Source organism: Lolium perenne, chromosome 3, assembly GCF_019359855.2.
Source record: "Lolium perenne isolate Kyuss_39 chromosome 3, Kyuss_2.0, whole genome shotgun sequence".
In the NCBI taxonomy this organism is placed as follows: Eukaryota; Viridiplantae; Streptophyta; class Magnoliopsida; order Poales; family Poaceae; genus Lolium; species Lolium perenne.
The window spans coordinates 91,628,308-91,644,914 of record NC_067246.2 but is presented as its reverse complement, the minus strand read 5'-3'; the positions used below and the strand labels follow the sequence as shown (position 1 = coordinate 91,644,914).

At 42.8% G+C, this 16,607-nt stretch overlaps 1 protein-coding gene across 1 annotated transcript in view; it reads right to left on the bottom strand.

Moving 5' to 3' along the window:
• Window positions 1-1,433: 1,433 nt before the first annotated feature.
• The window catches only part of LOC139837941 (uncharacterized), a 30,864-nt gene continuing 15,690 nt past the window's right edge, over window positions 1,434-16,607 (bottom strand). The window contains exons 2-3 of the mRNA XM_071827266.1: window positions 2,060-2,259; window positions 1,434-1,957 (exon numbers count right to left, since the gene is read on the bottom strand). Of these exons, the coding sequence (XP_071683367.1) occupies window positions 1,434-1,957; window positions 2,060-2,259 (724 nt within the window). The remainder of the gene's footprint in view (window positions 1,958-2,059; window positions 2,260-16,607) is intronic.

Genomic DNA, 16,607 nt, shown 5'->3' with positions numbered 1-16,607 from the left:
ATGGAGAACCAAGCCCAAGTGAGGTAAATCCTGACACAGTGTGTTTATTAAAACAGATTTGTAACAATAAGCAGCTTATTCCAAGAGTTCAAGCTTTTGGATGGAGAATACTCAGGAAAGCCATTCCAACTGGAGCTAGAGCAGGTAAATATTCCAAACATATTAGTAAGCTTTATTGCATGTGTGGTATGGAAGAAACAGATTGTCATATTTTTTTTCACTTGCAATTTTGCTAGAGCAGCTTGGTTTAATCATCCCTGATACATTAGAACTGATTTTCTTATTCTAAACACCAACTCCATCACTGATATTCTTTCAAAGCTGCTAAACATGAATCACCCGAATGCCACTATAGCAAATGTTTTAACTTTCAAGGAATGATGCTCTGTTCAATAGACACCCGACTCAAATCCATTTCATGGCTAATACTCTAAACCACAGTTTGGAGATGCTTGATGTTTTGCAGGACAAAAGCATCAAGAAGCAGGTACAAAGTAGAGACTTATTTTCACAGGGGGAAAAAGGAAAGAAAACACAGATGTAGAAAGTATTGCACATAGCAGGATCAAAGATATTCACTGATGCGGCTTGCAAAACAAGAAAAGTGCCAGGCTTAGCTTCAGGAATGGCTACTGGAGTGGGAGTCTACTGCCAAATTCAGGAGGAAGGCACAAATGCTGAAATCATGATACAAGCTTCCATCCCCACTACTACTTCTGTTCTTCAGGCAGAATCAGAAGCTCTTCTTGTTGCTGCCAGAATAGCTTCGGCGCTTAACCTACGACACCTCTCTTTCCTGACGGACAACAGTACTCTGGCCTCTGCAGCAGCTTCACAGGCGACAACCATTCAACATATTCCGTGGGAGATTAGAAGACACATAACTGATTACAGATCTTTGACAGCGTCTTCTGATGTAGCAATTTACCATATAAGCAGGAATCTCAACGAAGTAGCCCACAAGTGCGCTCATCAGGCTCTTAGACATTATATGTCTAAGCCTATTCTCACTTGCACTTCTTCAGCTCATAGATATGAGTACTGTCCTTTCCTTTCTGCAGTTTCTCAGATACAATCAACAGGCCTTGTACTAATTGTTGTAAACTGCCTATGATTTGATTGATTGGCGCCTCAACTTGTTCAAAAAAAAACAATTTTCATAAGCACACCAGGTTTTTTCCTACGAAGCAAGTACTTGGCTGTATTGGCTACCAATTTAAAGTTTTCATGTATGCTTTGGCAAAAAATGCACTTTGGGCCTGGGACACAAGCGAGGAGAGATTAAGAGCTAGCCGGGATGCCAAAATTTTGGTAATTTTTTTAGAGAAGCCATGTATCAGGCTGATAGGCCGAAATTCCTTGATGTCCAGCGGGTTGTCCTTCTTTGGCAGCAACGTCAGGATGGAAGAGTTGAGACGCCAAAAGTTACTGAATTATCCCTTGCGCAGGTGGGTTAGAGCAACCATCATGTCATCAGCAATTACATCCCAGCATATCTTGAAGAAAATACCTGAGAAGCCGTCCGGGCCTGGGGCACGATCTGACGGCATCTCCATGATAACTTTCCTAACCTCCTCGCGAGAGAAAGGAGCCTCTAGGGCACATGCTTGCTCAGTTGTGAGCATCAGGAGATCAACAGCGTCCAGATTGAGGGTATGCTGCCGAGGGGGAATCGTGCTAAACACCTCAGAGAAGTACTCAGTGGCCAGATCGAGCTTATCTGACACCGAAGTGGCCGTTCTGTCATTGTGTCGTAAGATAGGGATGAGATTCTTGCGCCGCCTAGCATTTGCTTTCATATGAAAGTACTTGGAATTGGCATCTCCTTCCTGGATATCACGGATGCGTTCCCTTTGCCTGAGCCTCGTTCTTTCCAAAGACGCCAGAGCTAGGCATTTTCCTTTCAGAAAAGCTCGCAGCCTTCTTTCACCATCTGAGAGGGCCCGAGCTTCTTTGGCTTCATCAAGACGAAGAATGACCTCATTCGCAATCTGAAACAACGAGGATAACTGGCTCTGTTTTCTCTATCCCCAGCTTCTCGGTGCCTTGGCGGACGCACAGAGCTTGGCATCAAGGACAAGTAGAGGATCCCCGGAGTTTACTGCAACCGACCAGGCAGACTTAACCACATCCAGGAAGCCAGGCAGTTTTGGCCAGTAATTTTCAAACCTGAACCTAAACGAACGAGGGCGAGCTGAGGAGCAGGTCATTAGAAGAGGGCAGTGGTCAGAGATGTTGGTGCTAAGCGGGGTGAGGTCGCTAATTGGGTAAGTATATTCCCAAAGAGGATTAAAAAAACTCTATCCAGCCTCGCCAGAATTGGTTCGTCTTGTTCATTACTCCATGTGAACCTTTGACCTTGAAGGGGCATATCTTTCAAAGCCATAGAATTGATGCTGTGTCGAAACATATTCATCAATCTACGGTTAACCCGGCCGTTGCTCTTGTCATCCGTATTCAACACCAAATTGAAGTCTCCGTTAATTATCCAGGGAATGTCCATAGAAGAGCCAATTTGAAGCAGCTCCTTCGGGAACCTTTTTTGTCAGCCAAAACTTGCGAACCATAAACAGAGGTGATCGCCCAGGTCTTTGCATCCCTCAAATAAAATACCTTTGCTGTAATGGAGAACTCCCCCTTGTGCAAAGTAGTTACCCTTAGTTGTTCAGAACGCCAGGCCACGATAATGCCACCACGGGATATTTTTTGCTCCCAGCTGTTCCTAGTTTGGCCGACGCTGCTCTTGATTTTTTTTCTTGAAATTTGGCTAGCACTTCTCCTTTGCTTGGAATAAGTCGGCCGTATGACCCGATCTGAGACTTTGCACCACATCAACCATCGGGTTTCCTTCTCTCTTGGAATCATCGAGGCGTGCTGATTCGTGGATCGAGGGACATCGTTTATGTGACCCGCCTTTTCCTGCTGCAGAAACCGTGTGTTGCCCCACAGATCGATTCGACACCCCGTGCTTGTCCACGCGGAAGGATGTTGATGACGAACTCGATAGTTGGATCCCGCCCGGATAACGAAATCCAGTGGTCGCGATTTCCCACAGACGACGCCAATTGACGAGGGATCACCTCGCCAATGTCTACGTATTGTAGACTTGGGTTTCGGGAGAGAGCGACGATGGAGATTTCGGAAGCGAGATTAGGCACACGACGTACCCAGCTTCGGGTCCCCTCGGTGGAGGATCCCTACGTGCTGCTAGCAATCTACTATATGATCATAAGTATGTTTACAGGGTGCCGCCGTAGGCGGAGCTATGCTGTCTATCTGTTGGCTTCCCTCTATCGGGTGCCCTGGCTAGCTTTATATATGCAACCAGCCTAGGGTTTTACAAGAGTCCTAGTCGACTACTTCTTCGGGTTGCCTTCTTGGGCTTTCTCCATATTGGGCCGAGCCAGGTATACCAATAATGGGTACCCGAAGGGTATGCCCATGACATTGAGAGTATGCGGTACTGTGCGTGTTGGAAGGTTCTTGTATGAAAAATGTTTCGGCGATAGCCGGAAGCCGTACTGCGGCGTCCCACCGGACGTAGGAGGACAACGGATCCGGTTGCCGGAGCTTGAAGATCAGGCCTGCCTGGCTGGAGGGGCGCTGCCGGAGGCAGGCGGTGCGCAGAATGGTTGCTCGTGGCGGGGGCCTGGGCAGAGGCGCGCAGAGGGTTTCCTCGCGGCGGGGGCCTGGCCGGAGGCTGGCCGACGGCGGGAGGCGCGCAACCGCGCAGGAGGAGCGCCGGCGGCGCGATGCGCGCGATACACGCGGCTTGTTTAGGCCCGGCTTCACTCTCGGCTAAAAGAAAAAACTGAACGAACCGGTATAGTGGCAATTTGACGTATTGTGCGGTTTGGTGGGAGGGCAAAACGGTCCAATGAAAAGTTGGACAAAATTTTTGGCAGAAACCTTTTAGCTACTTTATTATTATAGGTATAGACTAGCAAAAGTGCCCGTGCGTTGCTACGGGATATTTTTTGTTGAATATATATTCATCCGTGGAGAATATCACAACTGAATTTTTATTAACGGGACAAAATGTTTTTTGACGGGGAGGCTTCATCTTCCTACGTTGATCCCTCAAACCTCACACTTATAGCACCGTTGGCGGCCAATTTTCTAGATAATGGTGCATGTTGCTATAATTTTATATTAAGGTGACACTAAATTCTATTTTTCAAATTTAAGAGTGTATTTTATTGAGACAAAGATTTAACGTCAATTGAACTTCACCAAATTAGCATGAAACACTTTGACTAAATGGCTGAGAGGTCACAAACTAAAACTGAATGCAAATAAATCTACGCTCATAGTACTATGCTCATTCTGTTAGAATTTGAGTTGAATTGACCTATCATTTCGAAGAGCATGGTAAAGCTAAATATTTTAATTTAGAATGTTGGGTTTCACTCCAATTATACAACAATCCTATGGAAAAGAAACTTGCTTCAATGACAGAAGAGTTATCAAATTCAGATATTATGCATGCATTTTTTTTACCAAGAATGCACGCCTTTACTTTAGTTTCCGGCTCGTCCGGTACTCGATCCCGTCAGCATCGTGAGCCCATAGAACCGTCCTAGTTTGTTCTCTTCACAGATTCGCCTCAAGAGATGCATCAAAGTCCGACGGCAATAGTTTGTTTGCATTGCAATAAAACTCAACCAAAACATTGGCGAAATTAATCTGAATTATCGAATATGACATTATCAGGTATCCCTAATTTTTTCTGGCAATTCAATAGATAATTCCCAAAAATGTTCAGTGAAAATGGCAGATCCATTATTACTACGACAGATTTTCTTTTGTTGTGGAGCTGCACATCCGTGAACAAACTCACCTGAAGAATTCAGAATCACCTCTGGTCGTCCAAGCCCCCAATCTCTACCGACATCCTTGGTACAGAATACCTCTGATTTCTGTAGACGAGCAAGCATCAATGCACGTTGCACAGCTCGAGAACGGGCATACTCGCAGTCACAGGGTTGAGCGCGAGGGAATCAGCAAAGGGGCATCATCATCGACTTCCTGTTGTGTTCCTAGCGTGTTGGTGTTGGCAGAGCCTGACGGATGCGCTCGGATGTCACCGACGTGGCGTGCCGCTGCGGTCGTGACTCGTGAGTATGCGGTGCAGCACAGAGCGACCACGTCGGAAGGGGGTGACCTCAATGCAGTCTGGTGTCAGAGAACGGACGCGTCTGCTGGGATGCTTCCTCCACGTTGTCCCAGAAACATAGGGCTACCACTCTGGATGAGAACTGAGGCTGCTCCGCCGGTTCTCCATGGCGACGGCTGCACCGCTGGTCACGCCTCTAATGGTGGATGTGAACTCAGGTTGCTACGCCGATTCCCCATAGCCTGAATTTGGTCGTTGTTGGTCCTTCTACTGAGGAAGGTGTAGCTGGAATTGGGGGCACCGTCTGTTCTTATGCTGGAGCGGCGAGACTGGAGAGGTGCGGACATACTTTGCGTCCACCGAATTTCTTGGATGCAGAGCGCGTGCGCAGACTCGCGGTAGGGAGCGGGACGGCGGCATGCGCAAGTGCGAGGAGCTTATGCATATTCCAGCGGCGGTGGCGCGTCAATTCGGATGGCTGGTACCTCAATTTAGATATTGGCGGAGCGTCGGTACAGAGCAAATTCCGTCATGTTCGTGCGATCGATTTCGTTGGAAACTTCAAATCACGCGTGAAGGTGGACGCCCCCTCCCCCGTCTCCACTGCAGCCATGATGGGATGTTGTTGTGGCCTCCCACCGCAGTCCCATCCTCGTTATCCGCCCCCTCCTCTCATGGCGTCCCCTCGGGATCTGAAGAACCTGGCCTCGACCACGCGCATCCAGAGCAGGCGCTAAGATGGGGATTTGGTGCAGGATACCGACGGTTGCCGGCATGTGTAACAGAGCGAGTAGCCAGCGGCGCGAGGATCTGGCGACGCGGGGAGGAGTGACGCATGGAGCCGCCGGCGGGAGGGATTGATTTCATCTGCTACGGTTGTCAGTGGGTGGAGGAGGGGATCGTTCGGGGAGCGTAGGGCAGAGGAGAATAAGAAGAAGCGAACCGGTACAATGGCAAGCTCCAGTATTATGCGATTTGGTGGGAGGGTAAAACCGTCCAAAAAATTGTTGGACGAAAATTTTGGCAGAAACCTTAGCTCCTTTATTATTAGGTATAGATAGAGATAGAGATAGAGATAGAGATTTGATATGCTGTCAGGCTATATGGTAAGTACCGATCTGTTTTGATGAAAATTGGTTGACTGATTCGTGAGTGTAGGCAGGAAATCAGACCACCTTCAAAGAAAAAGGGAAGGAGACCAAGCCAGATTGTTACTTACCATGTGTAGGCAGGGAATTATTCGTTCTTATTAGTGCCCGCATGAAGTTGCTTTATTAATCCTGAAATCGTGGAGCTACTGTTGGCGGGAGAGCAAATTTCTACTTATGAAGATTCTGCTGAAATGGTGGGCGAGTGGTTTTTATTTAGGCAGATCGTTACTTACCATGTGTAGGGATGTAATTGTTCGTTTTTATTAGTGCCCGCTTGCCTGCCCGCATGACGTTGCTTTATTACTCCTGAAATCATGGAGCTATTTCGGAGTATTTTTGTATGTGTTTTGGTGGGAGGGAAAAGTTTTCCTATTGAAAATTTGGTTGACGAAAACTTGGATCGGAGGAAAAACAGGAACTTCGTTCTTTTTAAGTAGTAGAGATAGAGATAAAGATGTTTTGGTGGGAGGGCAAAGTTGTCCTATTAAAAATAGGGATTTCTATTTCCGTGCCCTTGGGTCCTTAGTTGTGCCCAGTTTTCTCCAGCTCGTTAGTTTTTCCTCAGTTTTCCCCTCCCTCTAGTTTGAAACCTCTCGCAGACGCTCGGATGGGAGGGTTGCCGTCAGGTCAGAGGTCTTACTGTTACCGTTAATCTGACGGGTGGGGCTGCACAGAGGGCAGTTCCTCTCTGACCCGTCTCGTGCTGACAAATGGGGCCGCTCTATAGGGCTGCCGCAGCCAATGACTAGTGGGGTAATCTATTTTTCAGGAAAAGTCATATATTGCCGCTCTGAGGGGCTGCCGCAGCCAATGACCAGTGGGGTCGTCTATTTTTCAGGAAAAGACATATATTTGCCGCTCTGTGGGTCTGCCGCAGCCAATGACCAGTGGGGTCGTCTATTTATTTATAGAAAATCATATATTGCCGCTCTGTGGGGTCTCCGCAGCCAATGACCGCTGGGGTTGTCTATTTATTTAGAGAATATAATATAGAGCCGCTCCGTGGGGCCGCCTCAGCCCATGGCAGGCGACTATTTTCGTGCTCCCTCCGTTCTCTTTTAATTGACTCGGATTTAGCACAACTTTGTACTAAATCTGAGTCAATTAAATAGGACCGGAGGGAGTAGCTTAATCTAAAGTGACTCTTATGCTAAACATTGTGCATAATATATAAAAAATAGCTAGACCTCTAAATATATAGAAAATAGCTAGATCTCTAAAGGGGATGGATGCATGGCTTCACGTCGTCGTCACTTTCATCGTCAGTATCTTCGTCGTCTGAGTAGTAGTACTTCCTGCACATTGTTCCGTCGAACACCTTCACTGTGAGCACATCATCGCCTTCATATTTGAAGTGTACGTAGCAGCCGAAATCCACACCGTGCGCGATGGCGAAATTCTCCCAGCCCTTGTCGAGATACATCCGGCCTTGTCCGTCAAATAGGACCTCCACGGTCCAGAGACGAGGACCGCAGTCAGCTGCTCGCAGATACACCTTATGAAAGTGCATGGAGCCCCCATGTGTGGTTTTGGTAATTAATGACAATCCCTATGGACTAATGTTTGCATTGAGTTATATTTGTAGGAGTTGTCCATAGGCAATTCTTGAACCATTTGTTGGCTTCAAGGCTGCAATAAGAAGAAATTGATGAAGGATATCAAGTGTCAAGTATGTCTTGAAGATGAAGATGAAGTGAGCCCTCAAGTTACTTCAAGACATCAATATGATGAAGAATAAAGAATGAAGTGCAAGTTCAAGATGAGCCAACTCGAAGAGTTCATAAGCTTGAAGCTTGCCATGGAGAAATGAAGTGCAAGTTCAAGATGAGCCATCTCGAAGAGATCCTTTGCTTGAGTCTTGCCATCCATATGGTGATCATGGATATGTGAAGATGCGCCGAAGAAGAAGCTCTCCCATGGTGGATTATGGGGGAGCAATCCACATGGTGGTCATGGTTATGTGAAGATGCGCCGAAGAAGAAGCTCTCCCATGGTGGATTATGGGGGAGCAATCCACAAGACTTCGTCAAGCAAGCACAAGCAAGAAAGGCGTTCCATCTTGTTGAGGTCAAGATCGTCATCATCAAGCTCAAGTGGAATGCGCAAGTATAAGGTTTGCTCTTGATAGGGTTTCTTTCTCACCGGTCTCATAGTGTAGTTGGAGACCGGTTTATAGTTTAGTTGCCGTACTATCAAGAGGGCTCTCGAGTGAGTAACTCGATCGTATCGTTCGGAGAGAGCTCAAACCTTTGCATCCTTGCATCATCTTTCTTGGTTGTTATTTGGACCTTATCCATGTGATGTTTTTAGAGCTTGTGCTTATTCTCATGACAAGCTCTAGTTCATCGAAAACGGATTTCGCATAGATCACTTGTTGCGTTTTCGAGTTTGGTTCATCATCTTACTTGGTTTTATTTGGATCTTATCCATGTGATGTTTTAGAGCTTGTGCTTATTCTCATGACAAGCTCTAGTTCATTGAGAATGGTTTTTCCATGGGCAACTTGTTGCATTTTCAAGATTGGAGGTTTTACCGGTATGTCTTTTTGAGATAGGTCAAACCTTTCATCATTTTTTTCTATCCTCCTTTGCTGGACTATGATGTTTCTATGCATATTGTTGTAGAGCTCATTGTTGTGATTTCAACGAGCCCAAGATCATCGAAATCGGAGTCCGGATACAAAAGTTATGCCCGTTTTAGTTTTGGTGTTTCTGCAGTTTGCTTAGGCCGGATATTTCGGAAATATCCGGGCCGGATATTTCGGAAATATCCGGCCCCCTCGAAATCGGCTAAGGACCTGAGGAATTGCTGCTCAGTATAGGGGCCGGACATTTGCCCGGATTTTGACCAGGTTTTGTCCCAGAGGCCGGATTATCCGGGGGGCGGATTATCCGGCCCTTACTTAGGCCGGATTATCCGGCCCTGGTTTTGCCCAACGGCTCGATTTTCTTGGGGGGTATAAATACCCCCCTTCTTCCTCCTTGGGCTGTAGCTTCTCTCACTCTCTCTCTCCTCCATTGTTGAACTAGAGAAGCTTGCACTATCTCTCAATCCCTCCATGATTCTTGCCCCCATTTGAGGGAAAAGAGAGAGGAGATCTAGATCTACACTTCTACCAATCAAATCCATCTCTTTGTGAGTGGAACTCTCTAGATCTAGATCTTGGTGTTCTTTGTGAATTCCTTTGTTCTTCCTCTCTTATTCCCCCAATAGCTTTTGTAGCTTTGTTGGAATTTGAGAGAGAAGGACTTGAGCATCTTTGTGGTGTTCTTGCCATTGCATTTGGTGCATCGGTTTGAGTTCTCCACGGTGATTCGTGGTGGTGAAAGCAAGAAGGTTGTTACTCTTGGGTTCTTGGAACCCTAGACGGATTCTACGCCTTTGTGGCGATTTGTTGGGAGCCTCCAATTAAGTTGTGGATGTGTGCCCCAATCTTTGTGTAAGGCCCGGTTTCCGCCTCGAAGGAAATCCCTTAGTGGAACCGTGACCTAGGCCTTTGTGGCGAGGGTCACCGGAGATTTAGGTGAGGCGCCTTCGTGGCGTTCGGTGTGTGGTGTGAGTACCGCATCTTGGGGTGAGGCCTTTGTGGCGTTGGTGTGCATCGAGCAACCACACCTCAAGGTGAGCCTCTTGTGGCGTTCGGGAGCACTAAGCAACCGCACCTCTCCACCGGAGTTTAGCACTCGCAAGAGTGTGAACTCCGGGATAAATCATCGTCTCCCGCGTGCCTCGGTTATCTCTATACCCGAGCTCTTTACTTATGCACTTTACCTTGTGATAGCCATCGTGCTTGAAGTTATATATATCTTGCTATCACATACTTGCTTGTATTGCTTAGCATAAGTTGTTGGTGCACATAGGTGAACCATTGCTTAGAATAAGTTGTTGGTGCACATAGGTGAACAATAGTATATAGGCTTTGGGCTTGACAAAGTAAACGCTAGTTTTATTCCGCATTTGTTAAGCCCATCTCGTAAAAGTTTTAAATCGCCTATTCACCCCCCCTCTAGGCGACATCCGTGTCCTTTCAATTGGTATCAGAGCAAGGTCTCTCATTCTTAGGCTTCACCGCCTTGAGAGTAAAGATGTCGGCTAGAGGATTAGTGCACGATAACACTCTTATATTAGATGGCACAAATTATGATGTTTGGAAAATTTGCATGCTTAGTCATTTTCGGGACATTGACCCTCATATGGAGAAAATTGTAGATATAGGTTTTTCTCCTCCTATGGATTCACAAAATCTATCGTTAGAGGATGAGAAAAATTTATATCTCAATTCTCAAGCTTCTTATGTTCTTATGAATGCTTTGAGAGATGTAGGTCTTTTTCCATACTTGCCTTTTTGGAGCGCTCATGAATTATGGACAAAGATTCAAGATAAATATGATATGTCCAATATTATTAAGGATGGTTGTATTGCTTCCACTTCCGGCCGTGATGAGGTCTCATCTTCTTCCACTTCACCAATGTGCTGCAAGACACAAGGTAATGATATGGTGAGTGGTGATGAAAATTACGATGTTGATATTGAGCTTAATATTGATGATTCTTCATCCCTATCTCATTGCAATGCTTCATCTATGGACATAAACACATATAGCACTATAAATCATCTACATGCTTGTGTTAATAGTCCTTGCATATCATGTGTAAGTTTGTTGAATAAATCTCAAGATGATATGCTTTCTTTGTCTTGTGACCATGATAAAAATGCTTCTATTTCCTCTAGTTGTTATGTGACTAACAATGTAGAGGAAACCAACAATTCTATTGGTCAAGACAAGATCTTGAAAGGAGCCTCAAGTAACTCCTCATCTTTATCTCACGGCCCTCATATATGCCTTATGGCCAAGGGTTCCACGGTACCTCCTACCATGGAACCTAATATTTCTCGTGGTGATAAGGATGAGGATGAATATGAAGAAGAGGATTGGGTTGTCTCTCTACGCGATAAGGGTAAGAGTGTATTCAAGGTTATTTACAAAGATAAAATTGCTAGCTCTCACTTCTTTGAAATCTTGACTACCGCTATTGAGAGCCAAAAACTTATTTGGATGCATGAGAACACCATTGATAAAAAGGGTGCTCTTGAACGAGAGTATGCCGATGATGTAGCATCATTAAAGAATGAACTTGAAGAAGAACAAACCATCAAGGAAGCTCTTGAGGAGACCTTTGCTCTAGAATTGTCTAGAGAAAAGGAAAACCATGATAGAGCTCTTGAGATGGCAAATGAACTAAAACTAAAAAATGATAAGCTTGTGTTTGTTAATGCTAAACTCCTTGAGGATTTTGAGCAACTCAAAAAGGGCTCAAGGGTCATTGAGAGTGCGCTCACCAAACTCACCGAGTCGCATGAGCAACTTAAAGCTTCTTATCTAAAAGAGCATGCCAACTTTCCTTCTCCTATTGCTATTGATAATGATGCTTGTGCTACTAACTCTACTTCTTGTGAAGCATTTATCTTGAAGGAGAATGTTGAGCTAAGGGCTCAACTTGAGTTGCTAACTAGAAATTATGGGAAATTGGAAGAAAATCATGGAAAGCTTTCTAGCTCCCATGAGGATCTTCTAGCTTCTCATGATAGGCTAAAGTTAGCTCATGAGGCTATCATATCAAAGGCAACACCTTGTGAGCCTCATGTGGATACTAGCACTACTACCCAAAATGCTATATTGCCATGTGCTAGTCCTAGTAATTCATCCACTCATAATATTGCTAAATCTTGTGATGAATTATCTTCCTTGCCTTGTTGCTCTAACAATGAAGGTTCTACTTCCTCTAGTACTTGTGTTGTTACTAACCATGTAGAGGAAATCAAAGAGCTCAAGGCCCAAGTCACTTCTTTGAAGACCGACTTGGTAAAGAGTCATGAAGGGAAATGCAAACTTGACACGATGTTAAGTGTGCAACAATCCCCCAATGACAAGAGTGGACTTGGATTCAACTCCAACAACAAGATCAAGTCCAAGAACAACAAGATTAAGAAGGGCCAATTACAAGTCAAAGACCCGGCCAAGATTGTTTGCTTCAAGTGCAAAATTGAAGGGCATCATGTTAGATCTTGCCCTTTGAAGAAGAAGCAAAAAGGGGAGCGGCCTCAAGCTCAAACTCATATTCAACCTCAAGTTGAAGAAATGTCACTTCCCAAGAATAATCAAGCCAATGCTCCCGTTGTGGAGAAATCTAGTGAGAAGAAGGAGAAGAAAAGAACTTGCTACATATGCCGTGAGAAGGGCCACATCTCCTCCTTGTGCACTATTGGTACCTCATCCAACTCTATCACCATTGATGATGTTTATTCTCTTCGTAAGGATGAGGGTGGCAATGTGTTTGCCAAATATGTTGGTGCTCAAAGTGGTGTCAAGAAAAGAACCATTTGGGTTGCCAAGCCTATTGTGACTAACCTCTTAGGACCCAACTTAGTTGGGGACCAACAATCCAAAATTTGATCAATAGGTGCTTGTTGGAGGGCATTGGAGACTTGGATACATCATGAAGAATTAAGGGATCTTCATCATTTATATTATCTCAAGCCAAGTCTTTTGGTTATCTTACTTCTATCATATACCCAATGTTCCTTCTTGCGGTAACATGTGCTCAACTCATTTATATTGAAAGTTACTCGCCCCTTTGCATGTGTTAGTTTTGTTCCTAACATGTGTTTGTATATGTTGTGCATCCTACTTGTTTTTCTTGAGAAATCAAGTCTATGAATGCTAGGTTGCACACCATGTATTTGTGCTTGTGTTGGAGCCTCTTTGCATCTTGTTGTATCTTATATGGCTCTTATGAGAGATTAATGAACTATAACATTTTGGGGGAGTGATATGCCTTTAGGAATTTCACAATCCTAACAATATGTGTACATGAGGAATATCACTTAGAATTGATATTGCAAGATTATCTAGTCTCTATGTGGTATGTCATCTTCATGAGAAATTCAAATTCTAATGTCCATTAATATCTCTAGTTGGATCTTATTTGCCTCTTGTGAAAATAAATTCCTTATCACATTATGGGGGAGTAATAAGCTTTGTGCATATTACAAGCCTAGGAAATGTGAACGTTTGAGGTTGTGTCACATAGAATTGATATTGTAAATTATCTCTCATATGTGACATGTTTTCTCAAACAAGTTCCAATTTGCTTAAATGGCTTCATTGCTAATATATTTGTGGATCTTATTTGTGAAAGTTTTTCTTGGCATGGTTTTTCACAATGTGTCCCTCAATACATTTTTGGAAAACCATATGCTTCAAGTCATACTATTAATTGCTTTGCATGTTGGTATGAATACTATTAATTGCTTTGCATGTTGGTATGAATACTATTAATTGCTTTGCATGTTGGTATGAATACTATTAATTGCTTTGCATGTTGGTATGAATACTATTAATTGCTTTGCATGTTGGCATGACTAATTGAAGCTATCAAGAAACTCTCTTTGCATGATGGTTAACTCTTATCTTTTACCATATGCTTTATTCGTTGTAAATATGATCTTACTTATACTTACAAACTACCACCGGAAAATATTACCTAATACCTCTTGTCCTAGGACAATTGGTAATCAATTATGAGGTAGATATTATTGATCATATCTACATTGGCACTTGTATTTATATTGCCTTATTTATTGCCATGAATTTGTTGTGCTTTGACTCCCATGTGTCTTCCTTGCATCTTATGGATTTAATTTGTCTTTTCAAACTTTCTTAGCATTTTTAGTAGATATAGGTAGCGTGATGATCCTAGTTTTGTGCATTTTTTATTCATATGCAAAATCCTAGATAATGCACTAATCTTGGGGGAGCTCTTCTATATTATTAGAATGCTTAACATCTCTTGATCTTTATCAAAAATTTGGTTTTGGGAGACATAAATTTTTCTTTTTGGTACGTTGTGCCATCATAAAAAGTGTCGAGGGTTTGGTTTATTTGTTGGAACCTTGCTCTCTTGGGAGTTGGTTATCTCATTCCTTTGTGTTTAGGTTTAATTAGCTTCTTATAATGAGATAAGTCCTTGATGTCAATCTTGTGTTGATTTGATTCTTTGATATAATTTGGACAACCATTGTCTCTTGGTTTATTTGGTGTTTTTGTCCAAATTGTATCTTCCTTCGGTTCTTGAAAGTATTGTGCATGCATATTTAATATATGTATATCTTATGGCATGTGTCACTTTCTTTGATCCAATATATAGGGTAAACTCCATCAAATCCTAATTTGGCTAAGATGTGCATGAAATTCAATTTCATATCTATATGCACATAGAATTGTGGAGTTTGTCCTATATGTTGTAGTGTGTCTAACTACTTTGAACCCAATTAGTTTGGGGACCTTTTTGTACTTACCTTTGTGTTAGGTACAATGGATATGCATTGGATGCTTGTCTCACTCTTGGGGAGAAGTGGTGACTCAATGGTAACTTGAGGCAAGCTAGGATGGTCAACGAACACATACCTACTACATCCTCACCAATGCTATCTCGGTAACAAGTATCTTATCATGCATATTTTTCTAGCATCCAACCATGTGGTTGCATCTTGGCATGAATCTCTTGATTTGCAAATGTTGTGCTTCTTGCTAAAATCTTAACGAAACCTCTTTATTGCGAATGTGAGTAGTTTGAGATGAGCACATATGTTGGGAAGTATATAAAATCATGATCATGATTCACCCATCCCATCTATGCCTATCTAGCAATTTTATTGCATATCAATTCCTCAAGCCTCTCACATGTGCAATATCGATGAAAGTGCAAATTGAGTTATTTCTTTTAGTATCCTCGTTTGTGATACTTGTTGCCTTTCTCAAAGCATCCCAACTATCTTCTATCCCTTGTTGATATTTGTGATGTATTTTAGTTGTTTGTGGTTGAAGTTCATGAATGTACAATAAGATAAAATTGAGCCTTTGGCCATGCTATTAAGCAAAAATTCTTATTGGTATATTGCATGACTTCGTCTTGGATATCATACTATTTTTCTTGCGTATCTATTTTATGTGTGCATGTTTCTTTGTGGATAAATATCTTTGTGATATTGCCCACTTAGAGAAACTTATACACATAAGATATGATACATCTCCTTTTGATATCTTATTTATTTATTGTGTGTTGACTGGTCATGCTAAGCAATATAATTCATTGAAGACTATGATGATGCTTTTTGCTCATCCTTGTAATAGTCTTATAATATGCTTTATCATGCCTTTCACATATCCTCTTGGTTGAGCCTTTTTATTATGGTGCCTCTTACTTGTTGCTCAACTATTTGTTTGTTGCAAGTGTTAAGCTTATTTCTCTATCTATGATCTATTCCAAATGTTTGTGTTTTAAATGGTAATGAGGGAGTGAGGATTCCATGTTATGCATATTGTATTCAAATGCAACATTTTATTTTATGCATGTACCTTTGGGAGCTTCCTCATTTGATTTAGAACACTATCTTGTGGTGATCATTAGAGTTTGATTCACTTGGTATCTTTTGTTTTTGAATGATATTATGGGAGTGATGATTCCATGTTTGTGCACAAACCTTGGGGAGCTTCCTCATATTATTTAGAGCAATCTTCTTGATCTTATCATAATATCTATCTTTCTTTTGGTATCTTCCTTGTGGTTCATTTGGTTGCTTGCTTCATTTGTTGAAGCTTCTTGACTTTGTTATCTTTTTGCAATCTTTGATCCTATCTATAGTGTGATTCCTTCCGAATATTCGTCATTGGATATGTGCATTTGATTCCACTCAAATTATGAGAAATGCACACGCTATGGAGGAACTCTCACTATATTGGCCTTCTAAATTTTTCACCCATTTCGGCAATTGGTGCCAATGGGGGAGAAGTTTGGTGGGTTTAAGGGAATTTGGTTATGTCTTTGCTTTGTGCTTAAGCATGTGCCTTTATTGCATTGTATCTTGTTGCTTTGCATAGTTGAATATTTAGAGGAAACTCCACTAGGCTTTGAATGCCAATATATGCAATGAAAATCAAGATCATTCACACATGCATATATTATGGGGGAGTTTGCTCTATATATTCAACTTATTTGTTACTTAAATTCCTTATATAAACCCTCTCAAAGAGATTGTCATCAATTACCAAAATGGGGGAGATTGAAAGTGCATGGAGCCCCCATGTGTGGTTTTGGTAATTAATGACAATCCCTATGGACTAATGTTTGCATTGAGTTATATTTGTAGGAGTTGTCCATAGGCAATTCTTGAACCATTTGTTGGCTTCAAGGTTGCAATAAGAAGAAATTGATGAAGGATATCAAGTGTCAAGTATGTCTTGAAGATGAAGATGAAGTGAGCCCTCAAGTTACTTCAA